This window comes from Habropoda laboriosa, unplaced genomic scaffold (assembly GCF_001263275.1).
Source record: "Habropoda laboriosa isolate 0110345459 unplaced genomic scaffold, ASM126327v1 scaffold3, whole genome shotgun sequence".
NCBI lineage: Eukaryota > Metazoa > Arthropoda > Insecta > Hymenoptera > Apidae > Habropoda > Habropoda laboriosa.
The window spans coordinates 375,018-391,079 of record NW_017100127.1 but is presented as its reverse complement, the minus strand read 5'-3'; the positions used below and the strand labels follow the sequence as shown (position 1 = coordinate 391,079).

The window sequence follows — 16,062 nt, the reverse complement described above, 5'->3', positions numbered from 1 at the left end:
TAATACGAAGAAATGAAATCGAGCGGCTTGGAATTGGCATTCGACGAGATTTAAAAAGACGCAATCGAGTTCTGCAGGCCACTTTGCATATACGCATGACAACATTTAGACGCTTTCTAACTTCCGATCACTTGAAACTTTATAGTAGTGCGGGTCGAATATGAAATTTGTAGAAATAACGACACTTCTCGTGCGAACTACAGGGTGCGTAAAGAATACTTATTACTAGCGCGTACATCCGACGAATTGCAATTCTATTTGTTCTTGTCGATATCGTCGTTTCGAAGAAATAATTCGAACGAATTGCAATAGGAAAATGAGTCGACGTGGGCCTGTTGTAAACTCTACAAATCTATCGTACGCTCTGGTGAACAGGATTGTCGGTATTCGAAACGGGCGGAGGAAAATTATCGAAATTGAGGCGGTCAACTCGATTATCCTTTTTTCGTCGAATCGAACTCGAAGAAAAATAATATTAGAAGAACGCTGCGTGTGTACGTATGGAAGAAATGTATACCTTGTATCGATCAGGCATATCCCTATTGTACATATCCGTGGTTCTTCAGTAGCTGTTACATTAAAATTGTATATGCATAAATGAATCAACTGTTTATGCATTTATGCGCATATGTATGTCTGTATAAGTGGAGATGTATTCGTATGCATGAATACCTGGATAGCACACGACGTCTTTAGAGACGTCCATTTTACGTCCACTTTTCGTCTGAACGTCTCGAAGACGTACGAATCGACGTACAAAAATCACGTCTTCAACCCGCCGAAGTTGTTACGGGGGGTTAGTTGGCATCCGGTGCTCGGGTTGAATTTCTCATCGACACTCGAATTTCTTTCCTTCGTTTATCCGATCTACTTCATATCGTACGTTTAACTTTTCATGTGTAGATAGTTGAGGTATGTAACAATAAGTGATACGTAGGTACGTTTGTAAGGATATCAGAGATACAATAAATCAATGGAAAATTTGATTTTTTATAAATAAATAATACTTATTCTATGTTGCTTTCTTTCTTTCTTTCACTGTAGAGAGGTTTAAACCTGGAAGAAAAGACGGAAAATATTCTCGAACGCGTGCTGGCAATTTTTCTCTCATTTGTCGCGTAAGTACGTCTTTTCTTCTCGAAGAAGTGACGAAGTATCGTTCTGTTCGACGATTCGAACGTATTTTAAGACGTTCAAAAGACGTCTGCGTGCTACCTGGGTACATGTATTACAGCATACCGATGCATACACGCGTTTACAGAGAGTACCGAATGATTCGATAACAATCGATGCTTGAGATATATCATTTCACCACGTCTGAGGATCCAAGTATCGGCGATACACGGGAATGAGATACGGTTCTTGTGGCGTCGTCGCGATATGCAAACTTGTATTGTACATGAAAGAAGGAAAAAGAGATTTTCTATTTAAAAAACGATGTATCGACACACTGTGTATAGTACGTTACTATTATTATAGGGATAACGTCGCGAGCTCTCCTCGATGAATATCGCTTTCGTGATAAAAACCTGCGAAACGCGTCGGGTGACGGTAAATCACAATTCGTAGTACACTTGATAACGTATCGTTAATTAAAATAGGAGAATACGAGCTGTGTTTCGTACAGTGAAATACGATGCATCGTAGAGGGAAGTTGAAAACCGATATCGAAGATAGAAAATTTAAAAGCGACAATTGTTGTTGAATCAAGCCGTACACGATACACTCTCGACAGCTATGAATTGCGTGCTGCATTTTTGTATGGGGTGCGATTTCAAGCCAGAAGAAGATATATAAAAGAAATACAAAGAAAATGTTGATAAGAAGAAGCAGTTTAGGAAAACGTTTCTGTCACGTGACCAGGCTGGTCCGGCCACGACTGTTAATCTATCTAAATGAAATATACACATTGTATAGGTGCATATATATGTCACACGTATGTATACACGTATATGCGTGTATATAGATGTCTTTTTCATAAGTGTGAATTTTATGATACACATACATATATTACATATATGTATTAACTAACGTACATACGTATGTATGCATACACATACATACATGTATTAGAATGTGAATCGTTTTCACAACATTCTCATCGACAGCTTCTTTTCGTGCATTGTTAATAAATTAGGTCACTACGGCTGCTGATTATTGATCACGTGTACAAGTCACTGCTAAATTATGAAATAATTTGTCGAGTGTTCGCCGAATAGTAGTAACGTAACCAGCTGGAAGAAGTGACTTCAAAGTGTAGTGTCCAAAAGTGATCGTACCTATGAAAGCTTTTTGCTTCCTGTTAAATGGAATACTCTTTTATTTGATAATTTGTAAAATTATCGTTACCACTGAGATTTGTACAAAGATCGTGAATTTTTCGTTTCATTTCCTTATCACTCTGTAGAATTACCTAAGTACATTTACCGTTTCGTATTGATTTCTCTTTGTAACGATTTAATACGATGATATATACAATTAATAAATCATTCATTATTCTATGGGCTGTTGATTCATGGAGAGACGTAATGATGATCGTTCGTTCGTTGTTTATTTTATAACATTTTTCGAGGAAACGATGAATGTCGTGTGCCGATGAAAATTTTAACGATTTATCGAATGAAAGATTAATTAAATCATATGAAAATCTGTTTCTCTTAGTTTGAGGATTTTGAAGGGAAGAATTGTGATTTTAATTATGATTTCTTGGCTTCTGTCGATTAAAACAGTATATCAATGTTGCCTTTTCTTTCGTCCCTTGCATAATTGGTTATTTTATAAAATGTATATTTGAAACTAAATTTCATTCTAATAACTATTTAGTGCAACGTGTATTAAGTTGTTTGTAAGATAGTCAGTTCCCATAATTCACATTGAAATTTCTGCATCTCGATGAATTACAAATCTGTTTTTATTAAAACTTAAGTTAATCATACTAAATTGATCTAATTTTTATTCATATACTTTTCAGTACATATATAACAATTACGTGCCAAAGCAAACAAGTTCAAAAACGATAAATCACACTTTCCACAAATAATCATTTAAAACAGTAAACACATGTAAAATTTACCTGTAAGTGTCTCCACTCGTTATTTTCTTGTCATATACTTTTAACACTGTATATTGTGAATAAAACAACACACACCTGAAATTCTAACCAGCGTCAAATTTATTAGAAATTCGTAACGAGCCTGTCGTTCGAATTTTATTTATTAATTTCTGTAGTTCGGTAAAGAAAAAAAAAAGACACCTTTCAAAACTACACGTAATGATTTTCAATAGAAGATAAATTTTTTCTAGGTGCAACGTGTTCTGGTTACGTCACCACTTAACACTGTAGCATTCTTACATAAGTGTTAACATTGCATTTGGTAATAAATACATTTGAAGGAATTATAGATCATAACAGTCTCGCAAGGACATGTCAATCTCTGAGAACCTAAATTGTAATTAAGCACAATGGTTCTATCTTGTGCCATAGATGTAGCATGTAATCAATAAATTTGCCAATTTTTTCTCAAAGAAAAAAATCATCTTCACCTTGTACTTAAGTTTTTGGAATACAAGCAAGTGAATTTATAATACAAGCATATTTTTTATTTCAAACGGAAATATTTTCCCTTCCCATGATTGTTTATTTTATTTGAAAAAAAAAAAAAAAAATACCTACGCATGGTCAGATTACGCTATCGGCCAAAACTTCGGGATCACTTGCAAAATTTTGCACCGATATTGAATCTTCTGCTAATTTTTTATAGCTTTGAAATTGACATTGTGGAGATCAATAGCAATTTGTTAATTAACCAAAATATTCTCAAAGTTGTGAACTTTTCTCTGGAAAATTTTGTGTAACTTGCAATGCACTTTTAGCCGATAGTGTACGTTCGAAGAAATCGAACATACGTCTCTGCGTTTCATTTATGACTTCCAAAAACTTAACGTCACAATTACCGATAAACCTAGAGTAAAATATATTTCTAACCATTTTTTAATTCGTATCCACCGTTATCATCTATTGAGTATTTACAGCGGTGTTACTGCGACCCCTTAGTTCCTGTAATTATTAAGTTTTCTATCGGACAATTGCCATCTTTTCAAGTGTATATAATACACTGTATACATACATAATATGGATTCGTAATGATTTGTACATTATCGATTCCTTACTTATCGATTGAAGAGAACAAAGTTCAGCGAGAGTTGAAAAAAACGGTCGGCAAAAAAATGTATGAATTATATTAAGAATATTAACGCTAATGGTAAAAGGATACGTTTAGAAAACTTTCTTCGTAGGATATAAAGGGAAATCATTGTTTACGATCAGCAGAAGAAAATAAATCGCCAAGGTGAACCGAACGCCATACAAGTGTAATAGTTATCATCATGTTCACGGTGACATTATATGTCGAGGTGTGTTTGTAAAAAGTAAGAAAGACGAAAGGAATACACGCGTCGATAAACGAACAAATTCTTTTATTAATATGCGCCGGTACGTTGTAGCATGAATTTCGTTGCATTTAAGTGCCGTATAGGTAAATTTAATAAAGGAAGAAGACAAAAAGAAAAAAAGAAGGAACGAGCGAAGGAGATTGTACAAGTAGCGAGTAACATTATATAGAATTCTCTTTGGCGTTATTGTGTAAACTTCCGAGTAGTCTTCGTTCTCGTTTCTCGAGAGAAATAAAGGTACACGTAATATCCATAAAATGAAAACGCATGCGACCATTTTGAAACTTATATATAATTTATCACTACAGTACTATGTTAATATATCATTGGCATTGTTGAACAAAAGAAATCTACATGTAAATAAACATAAAAGACATTTTTATAAATAAGTTTGATCGTTTTTATATTAACCTCAGCCTTCAAATATTTATCAGATAATAATTTTGCAACGTGAAGTACCAATAAACGAGTCGTTATTTTTTTGTAAATTCATTTCCATGATATTTAAGGACTTACGCTTTAAATAATATTATTTTTGATGCATTAATATTAGAGAACTTGTGCTCACATTCTATTTTTTTTTATTTTACACATTTATTAGACAATTTAATTCCATTAAGTAATTCGCAAGAATATCGATATATACTCTTGATTTCAATATTATTAACAGCAAAAGTGAAACGGTATATATTTTAAACCAGCTTTAACCCACTTCTTTTGAAATGAAACTTATCGTTAATTTCGATATTAATTCGATAATTATTCGAAATTAATGAAACTTATATTTCGTTAATTTATTCATGGGAAAGCCTCTTTAGAATATAGAATAACTGAAAATTACAATGACAATGCGGAAGCAAAACAAAAGAAGAAAAAGTACACCATACTCTTCTTATAAACTAAAAATTTCTCTTTCCAAAAATTCATATACATTTATAAATGATTAAAACAGTATTGTAATTTGTATACGACCTACTATAATCAAACACGTGAAAAAGAAAATATATATATATCCTATTATAAGCACTAATTTGCACATTGTAAGAAATATTTCGTACAATTTTACAATGATAAAATTAATATGCCGGTATAAAATGATTGAGTAATATTATGGAAACTGTACATACAGATTAGTAGCATTACGGTAAAAAATATCAGTAAGTATGCAACGTGTGATGTTTGATACGGAGTGGAAACAATCTTATCAGTGCCACAGTAGAAATATTCCTCTCCGCACAGTCTTGTACAGTATATAAATTGCTTCTCCGCAAGTTCACCTCACGTTCCACAAAATGCCGGTACGTATGTACATGAAAAAACTAGCCACAGAATAAAGCGTGTACACGATACAGAGATTACCTTCGTTTAAAAAAGAGAGAAGACACGATTGTTTCATCGATCGAGTTTCTCGTAGACACGAAATGCATTACTGTTCATAAATATTAGGACAATTACTGAATGTGAATTAAGTCTGAATAGAAATTACAAAATTATGAAGAACCAAAAGAAAATTAGTCATTTTGGAATCTCGTAGCATAAGGAACACATATTTTTAATTACGGTAGTTAGCTACCGCTAAATAAATCGTAACTCCATTCGTGAGTTCTAAAAACAAAGGCAATAGTTAAATTTTGCTTTTCTTCGTTGCACTTTCTTCGCCAATTTTTGAAAATTGACATTTTCTGGATAAGTGTATTAGAAATTGTATTTTTCTAAAAGTGAACAATTTCGGCAGTATTTGACAGATCCGAACTCGATCGAACATTTGTTGAAGGATGAATTAAAAATGAAGTTAAATAAATATTCCATTGCAAAGATAGGAAACTAGTTCGAGTTCCGATTCAATGTTATATAGATGCAGAGTATATTGAAATTTTAAATATTAATTGTTCTGGTATAATTTTGTTGACGACGAAATATATGTTTATTTTATTTAGTTTTTTATATTTTTATTTTTACAAATAACTCTTATTAAGTGAGTAATTATTTATTAAAATGACTTTTAATTACAACAATCTTCGATTCACGAGAAATCTGTTTGATTTCACTTTTTAAACGTTGAAGATTTCTGTACCATGTGTACGCTCAATTTTGTGACGATACATGCAGTAGGTACTTGTATCGATTATATTTTCAAAAATGTTAACAAGTACATACATATGTAATTGATGTTAATTTGACTGTAACATTTGTAAATGAAAAATAATTAGCAGAATTTTTAAAATGTACATCACGTTGAGATGTTAATATAAACAAAGTGAACTTCTATTATTATTCGAGGAATTATTGATACATCAGATTCTAGTAGAAAATCTTTATTTGAAAAATTATTAAACACTTAACACACTTAAAATTAAACACTTAACACAGTATTTCAATATGAAATTTCTTATCGTATTATATGAGTATATAGAGTTACAGTAAACATTGCGTAACAAAATTTGAATCAAACTTTACGATAAGTAATGATAAATCAGACAAAAAAAGTTACAGTCACGTTAAAGTTAAAAGTTCAATTTATATATGAATTTACAAAAATATCGTAACAATATACGAACGAAACATGATACATTTGTTTATTGACTCTTAATTACAGAAAGTTTCGTTTACGTTTAAAGGGATCATCGCCCCGGTACTTACGCCATTTAACAATGATAGGTAATTTTTCTACGTATATTTAACGTGTCACGTTAATACGAAAAAAAGGGTAAAACAAATACCATTAGTAGCAAAGAAGATTAATCAATTTTCCATAATTAGATGCAGCAAATATTTAAATATTTAATACTTTCAAAAGTATTTAAATAACGAAAATATAAAACTAATACTATTGTACGTATTTTATAATAATATATCGTAATTTATAGATATAAATGTGAAACTGATGTGTGATAAAAATGGACAGATAGCGTCAAAGTGCTTTACAAAAGCAACTCAGATAATAAAATTCTTCCTTATTTATTTACAATTCCCCTCAAATCAAAGTTACCAATTTTCGTAAATGTTTTTTGCAGAGAAATATAGCAAAATTCGCTTTAACTGTGTTTATCATTAACAAAGCGAAAGTATACCTTATAATACATGGAATTCTTTAATTATGAATAGTCGATTAATGTCATGTAACAAATTCAATTATCACATGTCAGTTGAAAAAAAATTGTAATATTACCCTCTGTTCACTTTAGCACGAGAACTTTAAATTTGCCACTTATATCGCAGTATGCAAAGTTTTTATCGCAGAAGAAAGTTACCGGTGTTCTTGGTAAGTAAAGATTTACTTTCAGATTTTATTTACTACATTAAATAATTTCATTTTTAAAGCTAATACTATCAAAAATTAAGCACTATTAATTTCTACACGGTATTCAAATTTTTATGGGTTTATAATGTGTATTTAGTTAATATTATACTCAAAATGTATTCCACAAGGAATATTAATTTTATATTTGTTCAATCTAACGAAAACAACACAGTTGTTGTTCACTATTAGTTTCAAAATTGTTTTCCTATTTATTGACTCGACTTTTTTTTTTATTTATTAACCTTCATTTTTTATCATTATTTCAAGGTAAAACTTTTATATACAATTTTATCAAAGCTTTTCTATGTTTGGAATGTATTTGCTTTTTCTGTTAAATTATACCCACATAGTTTATTAAGAAATAATGAAATATTTTTTACACTGATTAAATATTTGTTAAAATGTTAAATTTTTCAAGGTATACAAGTTATCGTAACCTTTTTCAAACGTAATTGAATTTTTTACAAAACTCTATTTCATCAACAAACGCGTATTGTACTCGAATGCTATGATTTTCGATATTAACAGTGATAAGATTCTTTACTAACTATAAAAAGTACATAATAAACCATGTCAATAAAAACGGAATAATTTTTAATTAACAGTAAATGGAACAAGTGGAGAAGGTCCATCAATGTCTGCCAATGAAAGAAAATTAGTCGCCGAGGCTTGGGCAGACGCTGTAAAAACAACAAAACAGCACTTAATGATACAAGTTGGCGGTGCACCACTTCCTGATGTTCTCGATCTTGTACGTGCATAGTATCACAATTGAACAATACTCTGTGCACAAAATTTCAATGAATATTAACAAGCACGTATAAGTTTGAAAAAAAAAAAAAAAATGTGAAATATGAATTAATAATACTGGGTGGCGTAAAAGTCCCTAATATTTTTGTTCTTTCGTAACTCGAAGGGTAAAACAGGGAGAGAAAGATACTAAAATGCGAAGCAGAAGTTTTATGCATTGCAGAAAATTATGTCACTTAAATGACCGCCTTCTTCTTGATGGAATAAATAAATACTTTTTTCCACATTTTCCATAACTTTCCGCAAAGTTTCGCAAATTTATTTTTAAGTGTATCAGAGACTTTTCTCTTTTTTGATTAAACTAAATTTTCACATCTGTTCAATTCATTTTTATTTTTATTAACATTCTATTCGTTTAAAGGCAAGACATGCAGAAAGCATTAAAGCAGATTCTATCCTTTGTCTGCCGGAATTATACTTCAAGCCAACAACAGTGGAACAATTGACGGAATATTTAAAAGTAGTCAGTTCTGCAGCTCCAAACACGCCACTTTTATATTACCATATTCCATCGAAGACTAACGTTAATTGTAAGTTAACTATTATCATTACTTTAAATTCGTATTAACATATAACAGAATGATAGCATAAAAGTAATGACTCTATGATAGTTTACTTATACAACTGAACTTGATTGATAACTTTGAACACTCTTTTCCAAATTTTTCGAGAGTTGCTCAAAATACAAATGTACTATATTTAATTTCCAAAATTACTTTTCTAACTAAATTCTGATGAATTAATACTATTTATAAATTAACCCTTTCAACGCGCTTCCATCTTAATTCAAGCCTCAATTTTATCCGTTGAGCACTTCCGTCTTAACAATCTGGGTCTTTGATGACCCAAGCGAAATTTCACTCTTGTATTTCTTCGAAAAGAATTTCTGTTTTTATTGAAAACAGTTTGAAACATTTGACTTAATGAACAATTGTACAATGCAGTAGAAACGTTAATAAGTATCTCAGAATTTTTTCAGAGTTTCCAAAAGTTTAGGAAATAGTAGGTAAAGAAATTTTTTTAAATATTTACCTACGGAGGGTTAGTTTAATAAAATAAATTTTAAAGCGGTATAGTTAAAACAACAAATTTTACAATCTGCCGCAGCGAAAGGGTTAATAATATAATTTCTTTATTTAAATACTTACTCAACCTAGACAGTAAGAACATTACAAAAGCAACAATAATACCAATTATCATTACACCAAATGAAACATATTTGGAGACTTATTATTGTTTCTTTCAGTACACATGGGAGAGTTCCTTGAATACATCGGTGAGCAAGTTCCAACTTTCGTCGGGATAAAATTCACGAGTTCCAATTTGGAAGAAGGTGCTTTAGCATTGCGTGCCAGTAAAAACAAATTTACGGTGTTCCTTGGAAATGATCAGGTACTTCTTCAACTATTTATTTCCTTGAAATTATCACACTCGTTAAATTACTTAAAACAACGCGTGTGTATGTGAATAAGATATTGTATTACATGCATTAAACGAAATGGTTAAGGGAAATAGAAAGGAAAAGAAAGAAGAGAAATAACATATTTTGTGTTTTATATTTTTATATTTTGTACGTAAGGTAATATACAGGGTAGTGTAAACAAAATCGTTTTCATGGCTGTGAGGCTGAAAGTAAGTAAATTCTCTCTGTTACATGCATTACACAAAATACTTAAAACAAAAATTTTTAACGCAAAAAGTAATATTTAGGTATCCATGAAATTCTGAAAATGCAAATATTACTGTAAGACTGATTAAACGTGAATAACTTTGTTATAGTTATACTATTAACTACTTTGTTGCTTTCAGTTAATAAGTGCTGGCTGCAGATTGGGAATGGATTCATTTATAACGACAGGTGTAAACATGCTTGCTGAACTGACACTGGACACTCTTAAAGAAGGGCAAACAGGAGATAACGCGACAGCAAGAGAGAAACAGGATATGTTGACGAGTAGTGTAGTCGCTATATCGAAACATGGTAAAATTAATTGAATATTAATTCTTTCATGTTATAATATTATCATACATACTGCGGTCGTTTTATCGATACACGATAAAACTAATGCAATACTTATCCTTTCATGTTACAATCTTAAATTTTTTTGCGATACATTATTGAAACATATGGTACAAACACATTTCTCATACACTCACATGAATCTCGTAAAATCTCATTTTATTAAATTTCACTTCATACTGTTTGATTAACATGATTTCACACATTTGATTTATTACAGTTTTTTAGTTACTATTTCCTACTTGCATTAATAATTTATATACATAATTCATTATTTGCATTAATAATAAATGAGGAATGGATATACTCAACTTTGCTACAATTAAACTTAATTAGCACATTGCTTTTACTTTACTATCATACACATGATGTTGTTTGATGGATAAAAAATACTGAACAGTCGATTCTGATGAGTTCAAGCAGAAATGTCCTGCAACATTTTGTTCACAGCTCGATAATTGTTGTTAATGAAAGTTGCTAATTTTATTATATATATTTGTGTGTTTTAAAAATATATACATATATCTTGTGTATATTTTTAAATAAAGTACAAAGTCTATATGTTAAATTAACACGTTCGCTGTCACCCGAAAATAGAAAAGGGATTTCCCGTGCGCCACCGATTCGTAGCTAAAATCAACCATACACACATACACACACGCACCCGCCGCCTTTGCGTTCACGGAGAATTTATGGTGGTTTAGTTGCCTATCACACAGCGCTGGCATCGACTTTTGATGTGACCAATTGACACACATTGTCGACACTGGCACACCGGACAATACATTCCGAACTGCATATGCTGCGCCAGTGACAGTGAACGTATTACACTCATTTACATAAATAAGTAAAAAAGAAAAGAAAAACGCTCAACTGCATAATTTGATTTGAAAACGGAAAACAAAGATTGGAATGTTATTATTACATTACAGGTGACTGGGTAGAGACTATGAAAGTGGCAATGACTTTATTAACAAATATCAATCCTGGACCTCCACGTACACCTCTAAAACCTCTGTCTGCACAAACTACAGTATCAATGGCAACAGAGTTACAATATTTGGCAAAAAAATTTAATGTATTTAGAAAAGAAAAAGGAAACTAGTGTTTTAAATAAGATTATAGGCAGCTGGATTTAAGATACCTCATAAAACAGTTTTAATAACAAAATTCCTTTTAAATTTATTTAGTTTGAAATATTTAAACAATTTCAGTTTAATATTTGAATATTTGTAACTTTTTTCTTAATAAAAAAATTATATACATATGCATATACTACTTACTCTGTAACTTTAATTTAATTCATCATACTTTAATTATACATGCTCTATTCCAGTGATCAATATTTATACAATAACCAATATTTAAACAATATATTCATAATGAAACATATATTGATAATGAAAATATGATTGCAAAAATTTTGATACATTTCATTATAAACATACATGTACACAATAATTATTTATGTCGTGAGCAGCTTAAAATGTGAAAAATTTAATTTGTTTTGTAGTCTAATATTAGTTATAGTATAAATGTGTACAAAAAATATTAGCAATTATTAATTAACTTAATTTAATTATTAATAAATAGAAGATAAAACTTAGAAAACATATATTCAAATACAACCAATACTATGTATATGCTAAAAAAACGAGTGGTTATCATAGTAACTTATTAATATGATTCTTAATATATTCTATCTGATTTCGAATAAACATGCTAATTACGTTTGACTTTTAATTCTTCAAAATAGTATAATGAATTACTTCGATTAGAAAATTAATATACATTTTACAAATAACATCTGCATTTAAATAATATAAAAACTATAATTGATTTCGAAACAAATAACTTTTTATTTTCAACAATTTTTAACTTCCGCTTATAAAGAAAATTACTGGTTGCTATATATTTATTTTATTAAGATACGAATATTCTTTAATATCAAATGCTTTCTTATCGTGATATTTTGAAAACTATCTTTCGATTAGTTTATACATTCCATACTCAATTAATAATTAAATAAGAGCAGATATTCTAAAACATACTTGCTTGCTCAAAATCAAATAATTAATTACTGTATTAACAATTAAGTTATTGAATAAGCCACCGTTCAATTATTAGACACATGTGTATTTCATACATACTACTTGTATGTATAGTTGATATTTACGTAAGAAAATGGCAGCCGTGAGTTTTGAATGTGCAGATTTTTTAGAATTCCAGGTACTTTTATTATAAATGAAAGCACTATGAAATATGTTACATTTAAAACTGTAACTTTTAATTGTTTAATTGATATCCAATGCATGTTAAATCCTAAACGTCTGTAATGTAATATATCGCAAGTATAATTGAGGTTATATAGTAGCTCACGTTAAATATGATGCATTACATTATAATTAAAATGTAAAATGTTTTATACGATTGATAGACAAATAGGTAGATATTTTAATACAATAATTTAATATAATATCACAATCTTCAAAATTTTAATCTAGGTTAGAATTTAGGCTAGGCTAGAATCTAGATTATTAATTTAATTATTGAATGATCTAAACTGAATCTCTAAAATTAGTTATCTCGTGGTATTGTTTTTCTGTGCCTTTTCTTCATTTATTTGTTTTTTTATTTATTTTGTATAACAATTCTATTTTTGTTTCAGAGTGCATTACAAAAAATGCGGCAAATTGACGACAAGATTATTTATATGCTAAATGCCACAATTCCAACAGAGTCTTTTAAAAGTCAAATTGATGCTACAGCTCAATGTAAATATTTATTTGAACAAATTGAATCAGGACATAAGAAAAGAGAACTGGCTATCACAAGATGCTTAAATGCATCAAAGGAAAAAGTAAAGCAATATAAAATTCAACGAGATAATGGTGATGATAGTCCACAGCTTCTTAAAGCATTAAGAAAAGAGCAAAGTAGTTTACGCTTATTACAATCAGAATTAAGTGTAGAGGAGGTTGTAAAAAAACGTACAATTGATGTATATCATGCAAGATGTCGTACTTATTATAAACCATCAAAGAAAGTGTAAACATAATATTGTTGTTACTAAATTTATAAATACTTTGAAAATATCAATTTTTTATATGATTTCAAGTTTAGTTAAAAATGTATCATTATGCTAGTTATAAATATATTTAGCTATTGCATTTATACAATAATAAACATAAGCAATTTGCAATTGTGAAAATTATATTTATAATTTTTATTCTTTTTTTATAACTGCCTGAAGTTTTTTATGCAGTAAGAAAATGTATGAGCAACAGAAATAATAGAAAAACCTTCAAGTATCATGTTTAATATATTATACATTTAATTATACATTTATATACAGTAACAAGTTATTCCTGTATGAAAATTAATTTAAATTACACTTTTTATAAAAATATATTTTAGAACGTTGAAACAATACATAATGTATATATATATCTAAAGCAATAATTTGCAAATATTATTTTACGACGCATCATTCTATGATGCACCGAAAATTATTGCTTGTTTATAATATCATTCAAGTATTACATTTCATGCTAAAACCATCAAAAGAATACTGCAAATGTTATGAATATTATACTAAACAATTATTTTGTCATCATAAAAACATGATTTCATTCTTTTCCAGCATTTAAAGCTTCTTGCTTTTCTCTATTAGCTTTTTCTTTTATTTCATTGTACCATTTTGTTCTTTCTGTATATATATTTTTTCCACTTGCAACATCCCGTTTTCCAATCTGTGCAGAAATAAGTAAGCCAAGTATTGAAAAAATCATCATAATAAAGCAAACACGAATTCTTGCTTTAGTATGTGCTTGCTGTATAACTTCTATTCTGTTAATAAAAATATACAATATATAATATACGTAAATGTAATATATACAGTAAGTAAAATAATTTTTCATATTGTATTGGGAAACTATTTTATAGGTTATTAAACTTAATACTATTATTGTAATTATTATAAACATAAACATTTCCTATTATATTTACTTACGGTAGTTGTGATGGAACTTGATCTATGCTAGGGTAACGTTTAACCCAAACTAATATTCTTTTATTAAAATTGCTCACATTATATGAAGGTGTTCCTAAAGTACATAAAATAGAATTTCTTTTGTGCATTTCACTTAAAATTTAATAAAAGAATGTGCTTCAGGTACAGGTTTATTTTCATTTTTAACAAAAGTAGAATGTACTTGTCTTATGCTTAGTAATTTAAGTTGCCTAGTCAACCTTGCAGACAACATTCTACAAACATTTAAAATCTTTAATTATGACAGTTACATTTAACCTGATAATTAGCATTAATTAACAGTAGAATTTACATTATTATAAAGAATCTATATATGACATAGTAAATATAATATAATAATTTATAAAGTTTAATAGCATCTTTAACTAATGTTATTAATATGATAGCTCTTGTGTATATAAACACCTAAGTTTATAAATTCATCTTTGTAGTTTATACCATTTTCTTTATTTATATCTCTAGTTTATAAAATTATGACATAATAATTCAAGTTCTTTAAAATGTATATAAATGCACTAATTAGGCTTTTCTATAATATTCAAATATTAATGGGAAGTATTATACAAACATTAATATAATGTAGCATCTATATTTTAATTTTGTGTGAATATATTTTAAAAGTCTTACATATATCACAATGTAAAATATGTAATAAATAATATTGTGAAATTTAATGATTTACATACAATTAATTTATTTATAATTTATTAAGTGCATTAATGACTTATTAATATCACATTAAACAACTATATATATATGATATAGTGTAGAACGTTTAACTACTTCCTATCACGCGGTTTCTTTAGATTACATATCTATGAATAAACTGTATTTATAACAGAATCACTATATTTCAAAAGTAACATAATGACCTTGACCAATTTTAATCGAATATTTCTTTTATAGCTTTTATTATCTTTTCAAGAATATATCCGGTTTTAATTTCACAATTATGTACACTAACTTATCTATTTGTTATTTTTTACATATTATAGTTCAAAGAGAGTGATTACTTACATTCAATGATTTATGTTGATCGACGTCTGACAAGCCCGTTCTGTTTTCCACTTGCTACTGACTACTGACGCAAAACTGTTGCAACGTATATATATATATTAAATGACCAACACTAGCGCCAATTTTTATGAACAGTGTACAATCCATTTATCCACCTTGACTTCTTTACCATATATTTTCCACTTAAAGTATATAATTTTTGTTTATAAATTATTAACTAATATTGACAAAAATATATTTCAAACTTTTATCCATTACTTTCATAAAAAAATATAAATTCTGAAACAAAGCGAAAGAAGAAAGTCGATAATAAGTTTTTTTATTTTACATAGAGGAAATATATTACCTAAAAGTTTTTTTTAAAATCAATATTGTGTAAAAATAATAAAGTACAAACGAAATGATAAAATA

The 16,062-nt window shown here is 28.9% G+C and overlaps 3 protein-coding genes across 3 annotated transcripts; 2 read left to right on the top strand and 1 right to left on the bottom strand.

The window, feature by feature from the left end:
* The first annotated feature begins 5,724 nt into the window (after positions 1-5,724).
* Positions 5,725-11,688, top strand: LOC108578522 (N-acetylneuraminate lyase-like). Its single transcript, XM_017941914.1, has 8 exons — positions 5,725-5,750; positions 7,049-7,110; positions 7,638-7,714; positions 8,359-8,504; positions 8,925-9,093; positions 9,810-9,955; positions 10,373-10,544; positions 11,516-11,688. Exons 1-8 carry the CDS (start codon positions 5,745-5,747, stop codon positions 11,686-11,688), a joined length of 951 nt encoding a protein of 316 aa, XP_017797403.1. The 5' UTR covers positions 5,725-5,744.
* Positions 11,689-12,742: 1,054 nt separating this feature from the next.
* LOC108578429 (coiled-coil domain-containing protein 58) lies at positions 12,743-13,635 on the top strand. Its single transcript, XM_017941803.1, has 2 exons — positions 12,743-12,812; positions 13,252-13,635. Exons 1-2 carry the CDS (start codon positions 12,768-12,770, stop codon positions 13,633-13,635), a joined length of 429 nt encoding a protein of 142 aa, XP_017797292.1. The 5' UTR covers positions 12,743-12,767.
* A 577-nt stretch (positions 13,636-14,212) lies between these two features.
* LOC108578267 (protein FAM162B-like) lies at positions 14,213-15,723 on the bottom strand. Its single transcript, XM_017941687.1, has 4 exons — positions 15,652-15,723; positions 14,749-14,849; positions 14,596-14,689; positions 14,213-14,432 (listed from the first exon to the last, which is right to left on the bottom strand). The coding sequence occupies exons 2-4, from the start codon at positions 14,846-14,848 to the stop codon at positions 14,213-14,215; spliced, it is 414 nt and encodes a 137-aa protein (XP_017797176.1). The 5' UTR covers position 14,849; positions 15,652-15,723.
* Between the last annotated feature and the right edge of the window lie 339 nt (positions 15,724-16,062).

Coding starts and splice junctions, on each gene's coding strand:
- LOC108578522 (XM_017941914.1), top strand. Junction 7,715..8,358: donor GAAAGTTACCGGTGTTCTTG/GTAAGTAAAGAT, acceptor TTTAATTAACAG/TAAATGGAACAAGTGGAGAA. Junction 9,956..10,372: donor TGTTCCTTGGAAATGATCAG/GTACTTCTTCAA, acceptor TGTTGCTTTCAG/TTAATAAGTGCTGGCTGCAG.
- LOC108578429 (XM_017941803.1), top strand. CDS start 12,768: ATGGCAGCCGTGAGTTTTGAATGTGCAGATTTTTTAGAATTCCAG. Junction 12,813..13,251: donor CAGATTTTTTAGAATTCCAG/GTACTTTTATTA, acceptor TTTTTGTTTCAG/AGTGCATTACAAAAAATGCG.
- LOC108578267 (XM_017941687.1), bottom strand. CDS start 14,848: ATGTTGTCTGCAAGGTTGACTAGGCAACTTAAATTACTAAGCATAAGA. Junction 14,690..14,748: donor TAAACCTGTACCTGAAGCAC/ATTCTTTTATTA, acceptor TATGTACTTTAG/GAACACCTTCATATAATGTG. Junction 14,433..14,595: donor CAAGTTCCATCACAACTACC/GTAAGTAAATAT, acceptor TTTTATTAACAG/AATAGAAGTTATACAGCAAG.